The sequence below is a fragment of the Amblyomma americanum genome, chromosome 2 (genome assembly GCF_052857255.1).
Source record: "Amblyomma americanum isolate KBUSLIRL-KWMA chromosome 2, ASM5285725v1, whole genome shotgun sequence".
NCBI classification, from domain to species: Eukaryota; Metazoa; Arthropoda; class Arachnida; order Ixodida; family Ixodidae; genus Amblyomma; species Amblyomma americanum.
The window spans coordinates 64,667,012-64,682,048 of NC_135498.1; the positions used below are offsets into that span (position 1 = coordinate 64,667,012).

The window sequence follows — 15,037 nt, forward strand, 5'->3', positions numbered from 1 at the left end:
AAATCTTCCAGAAGTGAGAGTAGCGCATTGCATTAGTTTTTATGAAATGACCTGTGCATGTCCAAAATTAACGAGAGGGTGCATACATGGTGGACGCCATTCCCAAGAAGTTTGGCTTTCTTCGGCCATTGGGCAGCGCTCTTGCTTCCTGAAAAGACATTAGCGCCAATATGGGAGGGCCGCAAAAGTGCCTTAAGGCGAAAAAACTTACCGCACAGAATGCACAACTCATGGCCATAAACTTACCATAAATACTGAAAAATGATGTCACAAAAATAGTCCGAACGAAAGCGTTTCTTAAAAACTTGAAAGTTTTCACATTGGTCAACTTACTGCATCCTGTCACCAAGATATCGACGAGTTCAAGCGGTTAGAGAAAAAGCTTAAAAATGAATTAGACTAGTAAGGGTTCGCTTTCGCGAATAACATTCGGGAATAGAGCATATTTAGACCGTCTGTTAGGTTACAAAATGCTAAATGGCTGACAGGAAAAAAATATGGAACAACTTTCTCGACAACAGTAGACACGTCCACCGCGCTGCGAGGGAATGCATGCAGATGAGACTGAATTACGCCAGAAAAAAGGGGCGCCGTCGTGCGTGTTCCGTTTTATTTCAGTCAGTTTAGGTTAATCAAAAACGATTACATAATAGGGAACAATGAATTTCTCCCTCCTCAACGAAATGCTGGTGCCACGGCCAGGAAACGCTTCCATGTATTGACCCCAGGAACGGAGCTAGTTAGCCAGCTCACAACGCTGTGGTGCTTTTGTTTTATTTTTTTGCTTGTGAAAACTTCTCCAAGAAATTCGAAAGTTAAGAACAAAATGTTTGCTTAAAACATTGGATCGATAGACACGCAGTGGTGCTCAAGTTCAACGCGCCCAGTCGCTTGAATTGACCTAAACTGGCGCTTATCGCTTAGTTGAAATTAATAGGCAAATAATTCACACGATGGAAATGTAGGAGGGAAAGAATGCTTTCTCATGCCGTTCCCTTCCTTTCCATGAGTCTCTTCATTCAGTCCAAGAATTTTTTTACCTGAAAAGAAGCTTGTGTACAGGCATTGAGCCTGAAGACAAGAAAGTTAACCTGATAGCGACAACCATCACAATGTTCTAATACGCAGAGACATGGCCACATGCAACGTCTTCCCTTGTGGCATCAGCGCCTTCTTGCTTGTTTATCTAAGCTACAAATCACGGAGATGTGGCGAGCTATACTCATAGATCAAGGTGATTTGATGCGCAACGCTTGTGCGCCTATCGCCCAAAACGGCACCCAGACGGTCATTGAGTGCGCATGCCCTATTCTCGCTCACGCATAAACAGAGTAGCTTTCGAGGCAAGTTATTTATACGCTTTCGCCGGGACAAGAGCTGTGCCTTGGGCGTTGTCAGTATACCAAGAACCCGAGATGGAGAAAGGCGACCCCGATGCTGTTGCCGCTAGTCCGAAGAAGCGCCCTCGGAAGCGTTCCCCGACAACGGACACGGCGGCGACGGCTGAGTCCACCGGAGAATCGAGCTCAAGTGTTTCACAAGAAACGGAATCCGCATCATCCAGGGAGTCGTTACCCGAAGTGCAGGTGAGTGCAACCTTTTATGCCACGCGAAAATTAGTTAACTGTATTGAGACGTCGACTTCAGTCTATTACATGTGCCTATTGGAAAAGGGAGCATTCATTCTTTTTTTTAACCGCCGCGGTGGCTGAGTGGTTATGGCGCTCGGCTGCTGGCCCGAAAGTCGCGGGTTCTACCCCGGCCGCGGCGGTCGAATTTTGATGGAGGCGAAATTCTAGAGGCCCGTGTGCTGTGCGATGTCAGTGCAGGTTAAAGAACCCCAGGTGGTCAAAATTTCCGGAGCCCTTCCCTACGGCGTCTCTCATACCCTGAGTCGCTTTGGGACCCCCATAAACCAAACCAATCTTTCATTCTTTCCTCCGGGAAACCTTTTCTGGAATTATCCATAATCTATCCATATATCCGAGCCGCATGCTGTGCTACGGTAAGGAGTAAATTTTGAGGACAGTAATATTTCGACATAGTTTCAGTAACAAAACGTACAGCAGAATGGGGGAGCCGGGTACAGTGTTTAACGCATATCTGAAAGATTTGCAGTGTCAGATAAATTCGCAGCCAATGTACCCATGTGTACGACATCGTACCGCAGGGTGGATAACAAACAGGTGCTCTGTAGGCGTAAGCGACAGAAGTACCGGGTCGCCGCTGTGCGCGTCTTCTCTGTTCTAGATAACTCCCACGCAGACCGCAGCCTCACTAATCATGAAATGTCGGAGGCTTCTTGCCCATTCCTTGGTCCTAAACATCCCGTTTTGTAGCGGGAGCTACATTAGGCTACCAGTCGAGCATTTCGCGGTACAGGCGAGACGCCAGTTGTGCGCATGCGCTACCATGGTACATCGGGAGGTAAGTTGTGCGCATGCGCCGTTACCATGGCAACCGGGGAGGAGGAGTGGGTGCGCAGCGCGCTTCGTCGTTTCTCTCCCTAATTTATTAATTCCTTTAAGGCGCGGTTCGGGTGTCCACCGAGATATGTGAGACGGTTACTATGCTTTGCGCTCTCGCGGCGCCATCTGCCGCCGCCGTTCGGTATGAAGTCACACCATGTTCATCACCCGAACTGCACGTCGTAGCATGCGCAGCGTTCCGTATCAAAAGCGGAGATCCAATCGGCGGCTCTATCGCAACGCTTGATATGGATTCACAGAAGGAGAGTTCAGCCGCTGCTAAACGGCGGTATGTACAAGAGAACATAAACTCTTCCGATCCTGAGGTTCTAGCCTCGCAGTTGGCTACTCAACAAAGACAGAATGAGCGTTAGAAGGCGATTAGAGCAGCGGAGACGCCCGAACAGAGAGAGGAGCGCCTTGCAAGACGGAGACGCCAGACTGCCAAGCGTAATAGACGCCGCATAGGCGCCGAGGTAGAGCCTATGGAAGGCGGTAGTCAACGGGAACCAACCGAAGAGCATGTGAAGGCCCTTCGTGTGGCCGATCACACCATTCGAGTTTCCGAAAGTGCATCTGCGACCCGGACATTTCAAGCGGACATGCCTCTTATTGCTAAGCATACAGTGCCAACAACAAGCTCAGCCAGAGAAACGTATCTCCCACTACGTGTATCCTGGCATAGCGGAGCTAAGCCAATCCCAATTTTTTTCAATGCACTTGAGAAAAACATTGTCAAAATCAGCAGTGAGCATTTAACTTTTGGCCTTTAAAGCATACGCTATGCCGCTACTGAAATATGCTGCAGCTATTTGGGACACCTACAGAAAAATGATCATCACTAGACTTGAAAGCGTACTATCGGTCGGAAAAATTAAATGGACCACTGTTCAGGCCGGCACAGCTATTGCGGGAAGAGTGCCCCGAGTGATGGATGGATATGGATTAATGGACGGACGGACGGACGGACGGACGGATGGACGGGTGGATGGATGGATGCAATAGGGCGGTGTTTAAAGCCACCTAGCCATGACTTGTAAAATTTTACTCTTACTTGCTTTTAGCCACCAGTCAGCTTGGTCACTTCAACCCGCTTAAAATCTACTTTTCCTTCACCATCTTAAAACCCCAATGGTTTGCATAAATCAGCCCGGCTAATTTCCACTGTAAGGTGAAGCTCTTTACAGTGACGAACAACCTGCGGCCTCGCCCTCGCGCGGTTGCTTGTGACGCATGATATCTTTCTAGTGTGGCAGCCGCCTGTTCTTCTGCCGACGGTCGCGACGAAAGAGTTCACGCATCGTTTGTCGTACAGTACACAGCTCTGTCTCGTTTTAGCGCAGCAAGCGAACGACCGCACGGTATCAAACCACTGCTGTGTGATGTAACGGAAACCCGTTTTGTTTCTGGCCAGCTATGCTGCCATAACTTTCCAGCGTCCTGCGTGCGTCTCTCCTCGATTTTAGGACACACGGCCACACCGTGACGCGTGCTTTTTCACGCCCGTGCGTAAAGTAACAAAAGCAGCGAACTCTCCTGCAGGCGCTGTTGCTCGTTCGATAATGTGTTTTCGGCACTGGCACCAGCAATCGGTTTCATATTTTGTTCAGGGTGTTCTTTTGAAAATTATTTCAATTGCCTGCTGGACTTGGTCTCTTATGAAACTGCCTTTTGGAGAGTATCGTCAAGAGATTTTATAGAAGACTAACCACAAAAATTAGTTAGTCATAAATGTTTCTTTGCGGAAGCCGATACAAAAAATTGCATTCACTGGCATGAGTGTCCTAAGTGCGAAGAAAAACTGCTGTCCACGGCTTACTTGTCTTGACATCTTTCTAATAATGGCATCGCTGGCGGACGGTGAAAAAATGGACACAACTGCGCTGCCTACTTCTTGTCTTTGTGCGCCGTCCGACAGCGCTGCCTTTCTAAGAAAAAAAATTACCAGTTCACTTTCGTCTGCTTACGTGGAGGAATGCGAAAGCATGGAACTTTCAACAACGGGGCTTTTTTTCCACTGCGCCAGTACACGATCTTTCTGTTCTATTGGCTTTTGTGTTTTTCTAATTTTTCTTGTTTTTGTCAAGTTTTATTATTTTACTTTTCACGTCCAGGTGCTATGTCGACATCCGTGGTTACTGTATCGTCGAAGCGTTCTTAAGTAATTGCGATTCATCAACCAAATGTTTCTCACAGCAAGATCGCATCACGCACTTTCTAACGCAACAAAATTTTTGCGCATTTATCTTAACAGAACGACGTAGCCTTGCGTAAAAAGTTTTGCTGACAAGAAACACGGGACATAAACACGAGCTTTGTGACGTCAGTGTTATTTTCGCGCTTCATTTTTTACAATTCATGCATCAAATTTTTTACACAGCAAGATCTTATCACGCACTAGCTAAAACCGCGAAACTTTTGCGCATATATTTTCACAGAACGACGCAACCGTGCAGAGAAGCTATGACAACGTCCATGGCTATTGTGACGAAGTGTAATTTTCGCGTTTCAATAACTAATTACACCACATCGACCACATTTTTCCCAGAGTGAGATCATCACACAGGGCCTAACACAACCAAACATTTTCACATTTATCTTCACAGAACGACGTAATCATAGGAATAAAGTTTTACTCACACGAAACTCGGGACATAGTCATCTGATGCTTTCTATTAAAAATGCCAGCCAAATCGAGCAGCAACATTCCTTGCTTGGCATCGAATCTTAGAGCGCCGCCACTAGCCATTCTTCCTTGACGGCTTGCCGCAGCTGATCGATTGAACTACCACAAAAGAAGCATTAAACCAGCTACTTCAAGATTCCTAAGATGTTCTTGATGGGGTTAATATTTGCTCGTTATGTAGCAGGCATCTGGGAACAGGCCGTCCAGGAGACATGGAATCAAGTGCTCGAGGAAAATTTCTACGTAACACAGCCCTGTGAAACCAGTCTTCGATCCGCACGAGTGGGTCGAGACTGTCGCGACTCATAGGGCCCTAGACAATGAACGAGCAGCGCCCACTGCAAACCACGCTGCAGGCGCACTCGACACCTGGGCATTTCAGAGAGCAAGCATGTTACAGCTAACATTAACTCATGCCACCCCTAGAATATGAAAAGCTTTTTTAACTTGTTTTTAAATATATCTTTCAAAGTGAATACAAAAAGCATTTTAATACAAAGAGATAGCAAATCCTGTTGAAAAAAAAGTAAAACTCAAGGCTAAAAGCGTAACTTATCCGAAATTCTGTGCAGGATTGTGCATGGCGCGAGAAAATGAACCACTTCGTATTCGATAATGCATCTATGTCAAGTCAAGCGGCGAGGGGACAAGCGAGGCTGCACTGCATTCTTAAGACTACAATGAGTGGCAGACCACACTTCTTATAACACAGACAAGTTTAACTTGACCCTCGTTTTCGGTTACTTTTAGGCATGGAAATTTATATCCCGTGTACACTAAAATTGGATCAACCTTAACAAGTCACCACGAAAGAGCTAGAGCCAAGTTGGCAATCACTGGATGCACTCCGGCCACAAGCAAGTGGCGCGAGATAGCAGCGCCGAGGTATCGTTTCTCTGGCGCTCCGCCAACCTGAGTGGTGATCCATTTTCTTTTCCGGCCTATTGTACAACGTAAGTAGATAATGTTCGTTTATAACATTACCTACTTCGTTTATAAGATCAACATTACCTGGCCAGCATCCCCAGAATATCCACTACTAGACGCTAACTTTCACAGCCTGGCCTCAAGGCGCTAAGAGAACCGGATAAAGTAAACGTTTTTGCTTCCTTTGTTATGACCGGGTGAAATTCTTAAAACATGTCACATTTAAGCCGCTAAACTGCATGCAACCCGTTCCTGTCACTTTAGCAAGTTTGAATAATATGCCTGCAAAGCTAATACTTTTAAAGAATCCTAGAATTTCTCGCCGGTCGAATACGAAAACCGCGGATGTCGTTCACTGTGCAAGTGTATCATTCTCGCGGCCTATACCGAATGTCGAAGTGCGTTCATTGTGCTCATGTTTGTTCACTTTTTAATCCATGGCGTCAGCTTCGATTGCCATTGTTATTTTGTCTTGTTTGTTTCTCTTTTACCTTTTTCTTTCTTTGAACTGTGTTTTCTTCTGCAGTCTAACTTGCGGCTTGCTTTGGTAATAATGGTTTGTATTTATGGTGGTTTATTGCGATCTCATGTTAGAAATACTTTTGATCCTATGCATGCCTATGCATGCAAAGCACGGTATTCTTCTAAATAAACGATTATATAAATCGCATTCACCAAAGCCGCCACGAAGGCATGGCGGTTCTGGTGCTCGTCTGCTTACCCGAAAGATTTGGGTTCGGTCCAAGCCACAGCGGTCAAATTTCAATGGAGGTAAAACAGTAGAAAAGTGTTTTCTCTGCGATATAAGTGCATGTTGGAGAACATCGGGGGGGGGGGGGGGGGGAGAAAAACCTGCGATCAGGACGGGGCTGACGCAGTCCCGTCCTATTTTGCGGTTTTCTCCTGACGATGTCCTCCCAACTGGCCTACAACCAAGTCCTTCTATGTTAGAAAACTCCAGGCAGTTGAAACCATCCGGAGCCCTCCACTACGGCGTGCCTCATAGCCATAGTCGCTTGGGGAGGCTAACCCACGAAACGAAAGCATTGAAGTTAGTGTTGGAGGTCGACGACGCTTTTGTTTTCTGTCATAGCACAATGGGTCTTTACAATCCTTAGGGGGCTCGCAACGCTTGAGTACTTAGTGCGATGCACGCTTACGAGAGCTGACTCTTGTTACACCATGCCATGTAATGGCTCCAGCTTCATTGTCAGCATACCTGCACCAAATGCAGGACCAACGCCTCTCTCATCTCTGCAGTCAACCCTGTCCTGTGCCAGCTTCACCTGCCTTATCTTCCTAAACTTTGTAATCTCATTCGCCCACCTAACTTTCTGCCATGCCCCGCCAAGATTGTCTTCTCTTCGAATACAGTCCGTCACGTTTAAGAACAATCGATTATATTGCCACCGCCATACATGCCCTGCCGATGTTCCTTTCTTCTCAGTTCCGACTAGAATATAATTGACTAGTGTTTGTTCCCTAATCAACTGTGCTCTCTTCCTCTCTTTTAATGTTACTCCCATAATTTTCCTTTCCACACCTATTTGTGCTGTTTTCAATTTAAGGTCAACATTTTTTGTTAGCCTCTGTGTTTCGTTCCGATCGATGAGTAGTGTTAAGACACAGCTGCTGTATACCTGCTATTGAGGATACTGCTTTCATTGTATGCGGATAAGTGGTGCGGATCTGCGGTCACTGCCTGCCTTCAATCCCGAAAGCAATGCTTAAATTTCGTAACATATTTGACTGCTTTAGAAACGAAAGATACTGAGTCGGTACGGAGTCGCAAGACTACGCCGTCGTCTTTGCCTGTGCTATTTAACACGCGAGATTGGAGCTACTTATAGAGTAAACAGGCTTTCTATGTTCCCGGCTGAGGGCTGCCCTACCTGCTGCTTTGATAACTCAGAGTAGTAATTTGAGGGAGGTGTTACGTGCACAATACAATGACACCCTGAAGGTTGGAAAGGTCGCTACCTTAGGAAGAGGGTGATAATGTCCTTCCGTAGGTCTCAGCTTCGTCTGAGGTCTCAAAACCTCCAGAGACTCGCATATCAGAACCCCGCTACAAGCTGTAGCATCCGATGTCCTTCTGTAGAACCAATGTAGACTGCTGCCATGTCATGTATGAATGCGTCAGCAGACATAACAGGATGGACGCTATTGTCATGATAGACAATGTCCTTTTGAAAGTGGAGAATACCACGCGCGTCTGGGTGCGTTTGAGCAAGCCTTCACTAGTTAGGACGTCTCCAAAGTCAACATTTGAAAGCTTTTTCCCGAGAACGTTGACCGAAAGCTCACCGTTTAAAGACCTTGCCTCTCGGGTGCAGTCCACCAAGCTGTCCTACATACGATATCTAAGAAGTCCTAGGTCTCAGCCGCAAGCTGTAGGGCCGCTGTGGTGGCTAATTGGCTATGGTGCTGGCCTGCTGACCTGAAAGACGCGGGTTCAATCTCGGACGCGGTGGCCGCATTTCGATGCTGGCGAAATTCTAGAGGCCCATATCCTGTGTAATGTCAGGCACGTCTAAGAACCCCATGTGGTCTGAATTTCCGGACCCTTAACCACGGCGCCCTTCATAGCCTCAGTCGCTTTGGGACTGAGGGACCGCATACACCAAACCAAACAAGCAAGCTGGATAGCACCTTGTACCATGCCGATAAAGCGGCCACTTCTTGACGGTGTTTGCCGACGACGCCTTTGTCCTGCTTTTATTCAAGAACCACGCTGCAGTCATCACTGTCCGATAGCTGTGCTGCAGGTGGAGCGAGCCAAACACCGGTGCACTATTAAGGCATCGACCGCCTTTGCTACAGGTCCGCTAATTTTGCCGTGCGAATATCTGCAGCGGTTGCGGCAGAAGTCTCATGCATCGAATTTTACTAGGATTAGCTCCTGATCGCTGCAGTCTGTCACCGGTCACCTTCAACCCGCAGCGTGCCGACCCTAGGATGCGTTGTTTTTCTACTGTCTTACGCAATCAATGTGACATTTTCTCAAGTTTGGACCAGGGGTTGAATAAAGAGTATGTTGCGAAACCACGGTGGTGCGTCTGCGCACTCGTTGTGAGTACTTCACTGGGGGACTGTTGTATAGTTTGATTATATTACAAGATCAACGTGCTTTGTCAAAGTACAATCCTTTCCTAATAAAGGCCCATCTAGAGCCGCCGCGGTGGCTGAGTGGTTATGGCGCTCGGCTGCTGGCCCGAAAGACGCAGGTTCGATCCCGGCCGCGGCGGTCAAATTTCGATGGAGGCGAAAATTCTAGAAGCCTGTGTACTGTCCGATGTCAGTGCACGTTAAAGAACCCCAGGTGGTCGAAATTTCCGGAGCCCTTCACTACGGCGTCTCTCATAGCCTCAGTCGCTTTGGGACGTTAGACCCACATAAATCAAAGGCACATCTAGAATGTGACACGAGTGCCAAGACATGAATTAGTCTACTTCAGCGGCAGTCTAGAGGTTTCACCATCAGCCTGGCTTGCTGGAGGTGGAGGGCTCGATCCCCAGTGCCGCCGCGTTCCCATTGCTGATAGAATGGTACAAGGTTTCCTTGAGCCTGCTGCTCCGCCTATCTGGGGCGAAATCCTGGGAAATAGTTCTCTTTCCCCACCATGTGCAGACGAAAATACTTTGTACTACGGCGCTCTTTGACTAATGCTGCCTTAGACTAGTAAATTCCATTATCGTCAAGATATGACTACAATGACAGGAACAGCTTCACTTTGAGCTGATCCACTGATTCGGAAGTCAGTGTCTATAACGAAGCACAGGAACACTAAAAAGGCAAAAAAATTTTAGCCCTTGCCTTCTGGTTTTTCTTTTAAATGCTTTATAAATGCAGAAATTCGACCGGTAAATGATATTAAGGTCGACACCTTCCATGTCTTCACGCCAGCTGTTGCAAATACGTTCATATGGCATTGTCATTATGTTTCCAGCAGATACAAGTACCAGCTAACACTGAGCCACTTGGAAAATTCTCAGCTGATTAACATCGTAATTACGTAGAGCGTTACGTTTTTAACACTCGAAACACGTGACCGTTAATACTGCTCTTCGCGATAAGGGAGTTGATAGCATCGTTTTCATTTCAGCCGCAACAGAGCCAAGAGAAAAAGGAAGCAGGTGGAGAGCACCCAGAACAAGTGAGCGCATCTTCTGAACTTGTCGGCGATCCCATGTCGGAGGCCACCCATAAAGTTAATGAAGGTCAGTTTGAAATTATCATGCCAGTAATGACTTGGAGCTTTAACCCAGACACTTTGTAAACCTGCTGTTCTGCAGAAATGATTTCATTGATAGTCTTGCCTTTAATTTCATGCAATGAGTATCTCTATGTCCGTTAGAACTTAAAGGGGCCCTGCGACATCGATAAAGCATGAAGTCTTTTTTATTATGCAGAATAATAAGTATTGTGATGTCTGAATGTCCAAAGAGGTGACCGAAATGGTAATAATTAATGTTTTAATTTCTCTAGAAACGCTCGTTTCCAGCCGATGATGTCTAGCGCAGCGTCCACTTTCGACAGCGGAAATGAGGTGGCATTCAAATTGGCCGGTGCCTTTCTGATTGGTTGGGCATGCAGCTTAAATCTCGTTTCTTTATGCACTGGAAATGGATCCAAAATATGTCCGAGTGCTGCAATCTGTTCGTATGCCCAAAAGCTGAAAATATGCAGTGAAAGGGAGTGAAAATTAATAAGAATAACGGCAGGGGTGACACTTTCCATTCCGCTTCACTTTTGATGGGGCGGACGCTGCTAACCACACCAAGAAACCAGCGAAAAAAAAGTCTGGTCCGCACGCCTTGCTCAAAAATGGGAAAAGAAATGCCGGACAGAAGGCGAGGGCGCGGAAAGGGGGTGGGCAGCCTTCCATTTATACCAACGAAGAAACATCGGGCAGCTTCCTTTGTTTAGTCACCCGGGTCCTGTCTACGGTGCGTGCAACGGGGGACGACGCCCTCAAAATGCGCGGCTGTCGACTGACCCAGCAAAGCAGCAATTTCATGCAAGCTTCCGCTGCGTGTGTGCTAGAGGCGATTCTGATTGGTAGCGCCCAGTCTCAGTACTGGGTGAATGAAAAGCGTTCCGTTTGTATAAGTTTGTCGAGGTTCGTTTGTATTCAAGCTCCGTTTCAAGTCACTCTTTTTTCACTGCTCTCTTGAATTCATGTTGAACACATGTAATGAGCTTTTTGGCACTGAGGAAAGCATCGCGGTGTCCTTTGAGTGCTACAGTGTGCTACATGCACTGAGTTGCATGCCAGCTGATACATGACAGTTAATATACATTCTGAAAAACATCCACATGATATGAACTAATTCGAAAATCACCTCAAGAGTTTAAACTTATTAGGCGTTTTTGCTATGACGGGCCTGATACAATTTATTTCAGCTTTAGTAAGAATTTTCTCATATATTTATTCTTAAGAGCGACAATCTAACTAGCAGAAACGCATTTAAGTGCCCAAATGAAGAAGCTGAGTTTTCTTTGGATGTTGTATTCAACATTACCAAAATCGCGGTGATTATCGTGCTAACTCTAACTGCTGTTGCCACCTGCAGGTGCCTCCACCTCCACCTCCAAAGATCACTGCTCAGTAAGCAGGGCAGTCCCTTACCTTCACGAGGAGGAAAAAGCCCTCTTGGTAGAAAGAATGCTGGGTGAGCCACGGGAAGACACGTAAGTAGTTCATAAAAACTGCAGGTAGCTTAAATTTTCGCGATAACTTACAGGCGTGATTCATCATCACACCATCAGCAGCAGCCTGACTACACCCACTTCAGGGCAAAGACCTCTCCCATATCTCTCCAATCCACCCTGCCCTTTGCCAGCTGCGCCCACCCTATGCTTCCGAACTTCTCATCTGCCCAACTAATCTTCTGCCACCCCCTGCTACGCTTGCGTTCTCTTCGAATCCATTCCGTTTCCCTTAAAGACCAGCGGTTATATTTCCTCCGAAGTACATGCCCTGCCCAAGCCCATTTCTCCCTCTTGATTGCGACAAGGATTGCGACAAGTCTACGGTTTGCATTATTTACAGTTTGATCAATGTGTTTAGTCCAGTCAAGGTTGTTAGTAATCCATAGCCCTAGATATTTGTAGTGTGAGACTTCGGAAAGAATATTGTTGTCAAATTAATATTGGAACATCAGTGGACTTTTCTTATGAGTGATTCTCATATACACGGTTTTTTGAAAGTTGAAAGGCATCTGCCATGCATCACACCAGGCACTAATTTTCTGAAAAGCCTCATGAAGTTTTACCTGATCTGACATATTTTTAATTTCGGAGTATAGCACACAGTCATCCGCGTATAGTTTAATATTAACTGGAATGTCTTTCACGGTGTCGTTAATGTAAATGATAAACAAGAGTGGCCCAAGCACTGAGCCCTGAGGGACGCCAGAGTCAACAAAAACAGTTTGAGAGGAATGTTCCCCAAAAGAGACATATTGCTGACGGTTATTCAAATATGCTGAAATCCAATTAATGATTTTGTTATTTCTGAGTGTGCTATTAATTTTGGAAAGCAGCTTTTTGTGAGAGACCTTATCAAACGCTTTGGCGAAATCCATAAAAATGGCATCTGTTTGGCTACCATTGTTAATAGCTCAATGAGGAATCCCACACCTAGTTCTCATCTATCTGCTAATCCGCAATAGCACAGTACGTGCCCGTCTTAAGTACTGTATACGCCTCACCTGTCCTCCTAACTTCACTAAGCTCTATGAAATGTCATCTAATGCCCGCTAGTTGTTCGAACAGTACTGCTCGGCTAGCCTCACTAGACAAGGGTTCTAGCGTTAAACGTTGCCAAGTTGAGATTCTAATGGCGGCCTGTTCGGAGCCAGAAATTCTTTGCACCCTCCGCTCCGTCACAGGTCTGACCGCCGCCCTGGTCAGTTGCTCCGCAGCCGCTGGGTACTGAGGACCGAGGTCAATTTGTTTGTTCATGGAAGGTTGTGGCCAAGTACTACATCAGGGTGGCCAAATCCTGATCTGGTGAGGGAGTGCGTTGTCGGTTCTGGTCACTGACTTCAGGCCGCACACCAGGCCTGCTTATGAAATTTCATCGACACGCGGAGTGGAAATCTTTTTTAGACGAATACAGGGCACAGGGACGAGTGGGTGCTGACACCTAAAAGACAGGGCATACAGTCACCATTTTATGGATGCGACAAGAGTACAAAAGGTAAAAGAGCGCAGCTCATGGGTTCGAACCGTGCAGTCGTTCTATTGCCTGCACATCGGAAGCGTTGTTCTAGGCGAAGCGGCAGCGTTCTATTTCAACTTGTCCTTGTAGCTTGCTGCGCTATGTCAGCGCGTGGAAAAGAACCACTGGTCGTCGGAAATAATCTGAACCTCTCAATCACAACCTCTTAGCCCACAATCAGCCCTGGAACATTAACGCAAATATACATCGTAGGTTCCAGGTGGTGGAAACAGGCGAGTTATTATCATGAGCATATCATGTGCCAATACTTGCTCAAGGGTGTCATTGGAAGGATCGTAACTAGTAGACAAACAAAATTTTGAAGCGAAAAGCTTCACTGGGCTCGTCAACACCGGGCTTCGCGTGAGCCACACTACAGATCTGCCGCAGCTGAGCATGCGCCAAACAGAGTGACGTCACGCGGAGCGCAGGTTGTCGCAGCTGCCACAACCGTCGCCGCCGCCGGGCGCTGCCTCCGTCGTCTGAGCTTTCGCCATGGAAGGAGAGAAGACCCAGAAGTGATAGCGTGGGAGTTGGCTCAAAAGCAGCGAATATATGAAAAGTGCAAGAATAGACAAGCGGCTGAAACGCCAGAATCACGAGAGGCACGAATTGCTAAACGCTTTTAGCTTCGAGAAATCCAGGCTTAACACTTTAGCTAAGCCTCAGCCCAACTTTTTTCAACAAGTTTTAATGATTTCAAAGTTTGATATAAAGAACACAAGAACAAAGTTTAAAAACATAAAAAACGTTTTTTTACTGCTCTCAGTTATTTTTATTGTTCTGTGTTTTCTTGCAATTAGCATGATATCTCTTAATCGAAAAGATATAAATATCAAATTCAGCAGTCTAATATGTCTGTTTCCATAGATAACGCACAATTACTGCAACACTGCTAGAAGTCGTTTCTGATATAACGACTTTCAAAACAGATAGAGAAACGTTCTTTGGGCGGATTTTAACAAATTTTATAAACTTCTATAGCTTGCAGACGGAAAAATAACGGAGCACAAATAAAAACATCAATATATTTACTTAGACGTTTCTCGGGTACCTAGTATTATTTTCTGTAATTAATAACTAAAGTTGGTCAAAACAGCAGAGCTCACAAACTCGAAACCCCACCTCTCTCGCATTATTAATTTTGAGTATTTGAAAAAAAAAATCCGGGGAAAAACAATTGCGAATCGCTTTTTTCCAGTGATTAGGCAACAATATGTAAAAATATCAAATAAATTTAAGGGGTTTTCCAGCCACCCTTTGTACAATCTTACGTGGAACCACCCAGGTGTAGTTGAAGCATGTGGGTTTGGGCAGGCAGGTAATTTCTTGAGGTGTTAACGAGCGTCGGCGCAGAAATCGGTTCGCGGAACGGAGGAGATACTCCATACAAACGCATGTCTCTGTCTTACGTTTAGGACTCAAATGGGGCCTAATGAGCTGGGGAAGGAATCAAAATTGTAATCATTGGTAAAGTAAACGGAAAAAATACTTGCAAGCTGTCCGCCTTGCGCCCGGAGCGCAAATTGAGTGCCGGATGTTCTGCAATTAAACGCTTTTGATAGGAGCATCACTTTCCGAAATTTGGTAGAAACAACTGCAGCATAAAAAAAATTGTTTTTTTTTGGCTGGTTAATGTTCTATGTTAATATAATGACATGTTCAAAGAAGGTAAGAAAAGGAGGCACCATCAGTTCTTCACTTTGTATTGATGAGTATTGTTTGTAC

The 15,037-nt window shown here is 46.0% G+C and overlaps 1 protein-coding gene across 1 annotated transcript in view; it reads left to right on the forward strand.

Moving 5' to 3' along the window:
- The first annotated feature begins 1,415 nt into the window (after window positions 1-1,415).
- The window catches only part of LOC144119724 (uncharacterized), a 75,313-nt gene continuing 61,691 nt past the window's right edge, over window positions 1,416-15,037 (forward strand). The window contains exon 1 of the mRNA XM_077652275.1: window positions 1,416-1,586. Coding sequence (XP_077508401.1) covers window positions 1,416-1,586 — 171 coding nt within the window. The remainder of the gene's footprint in view (window positions 1,587-15,037) is intronic.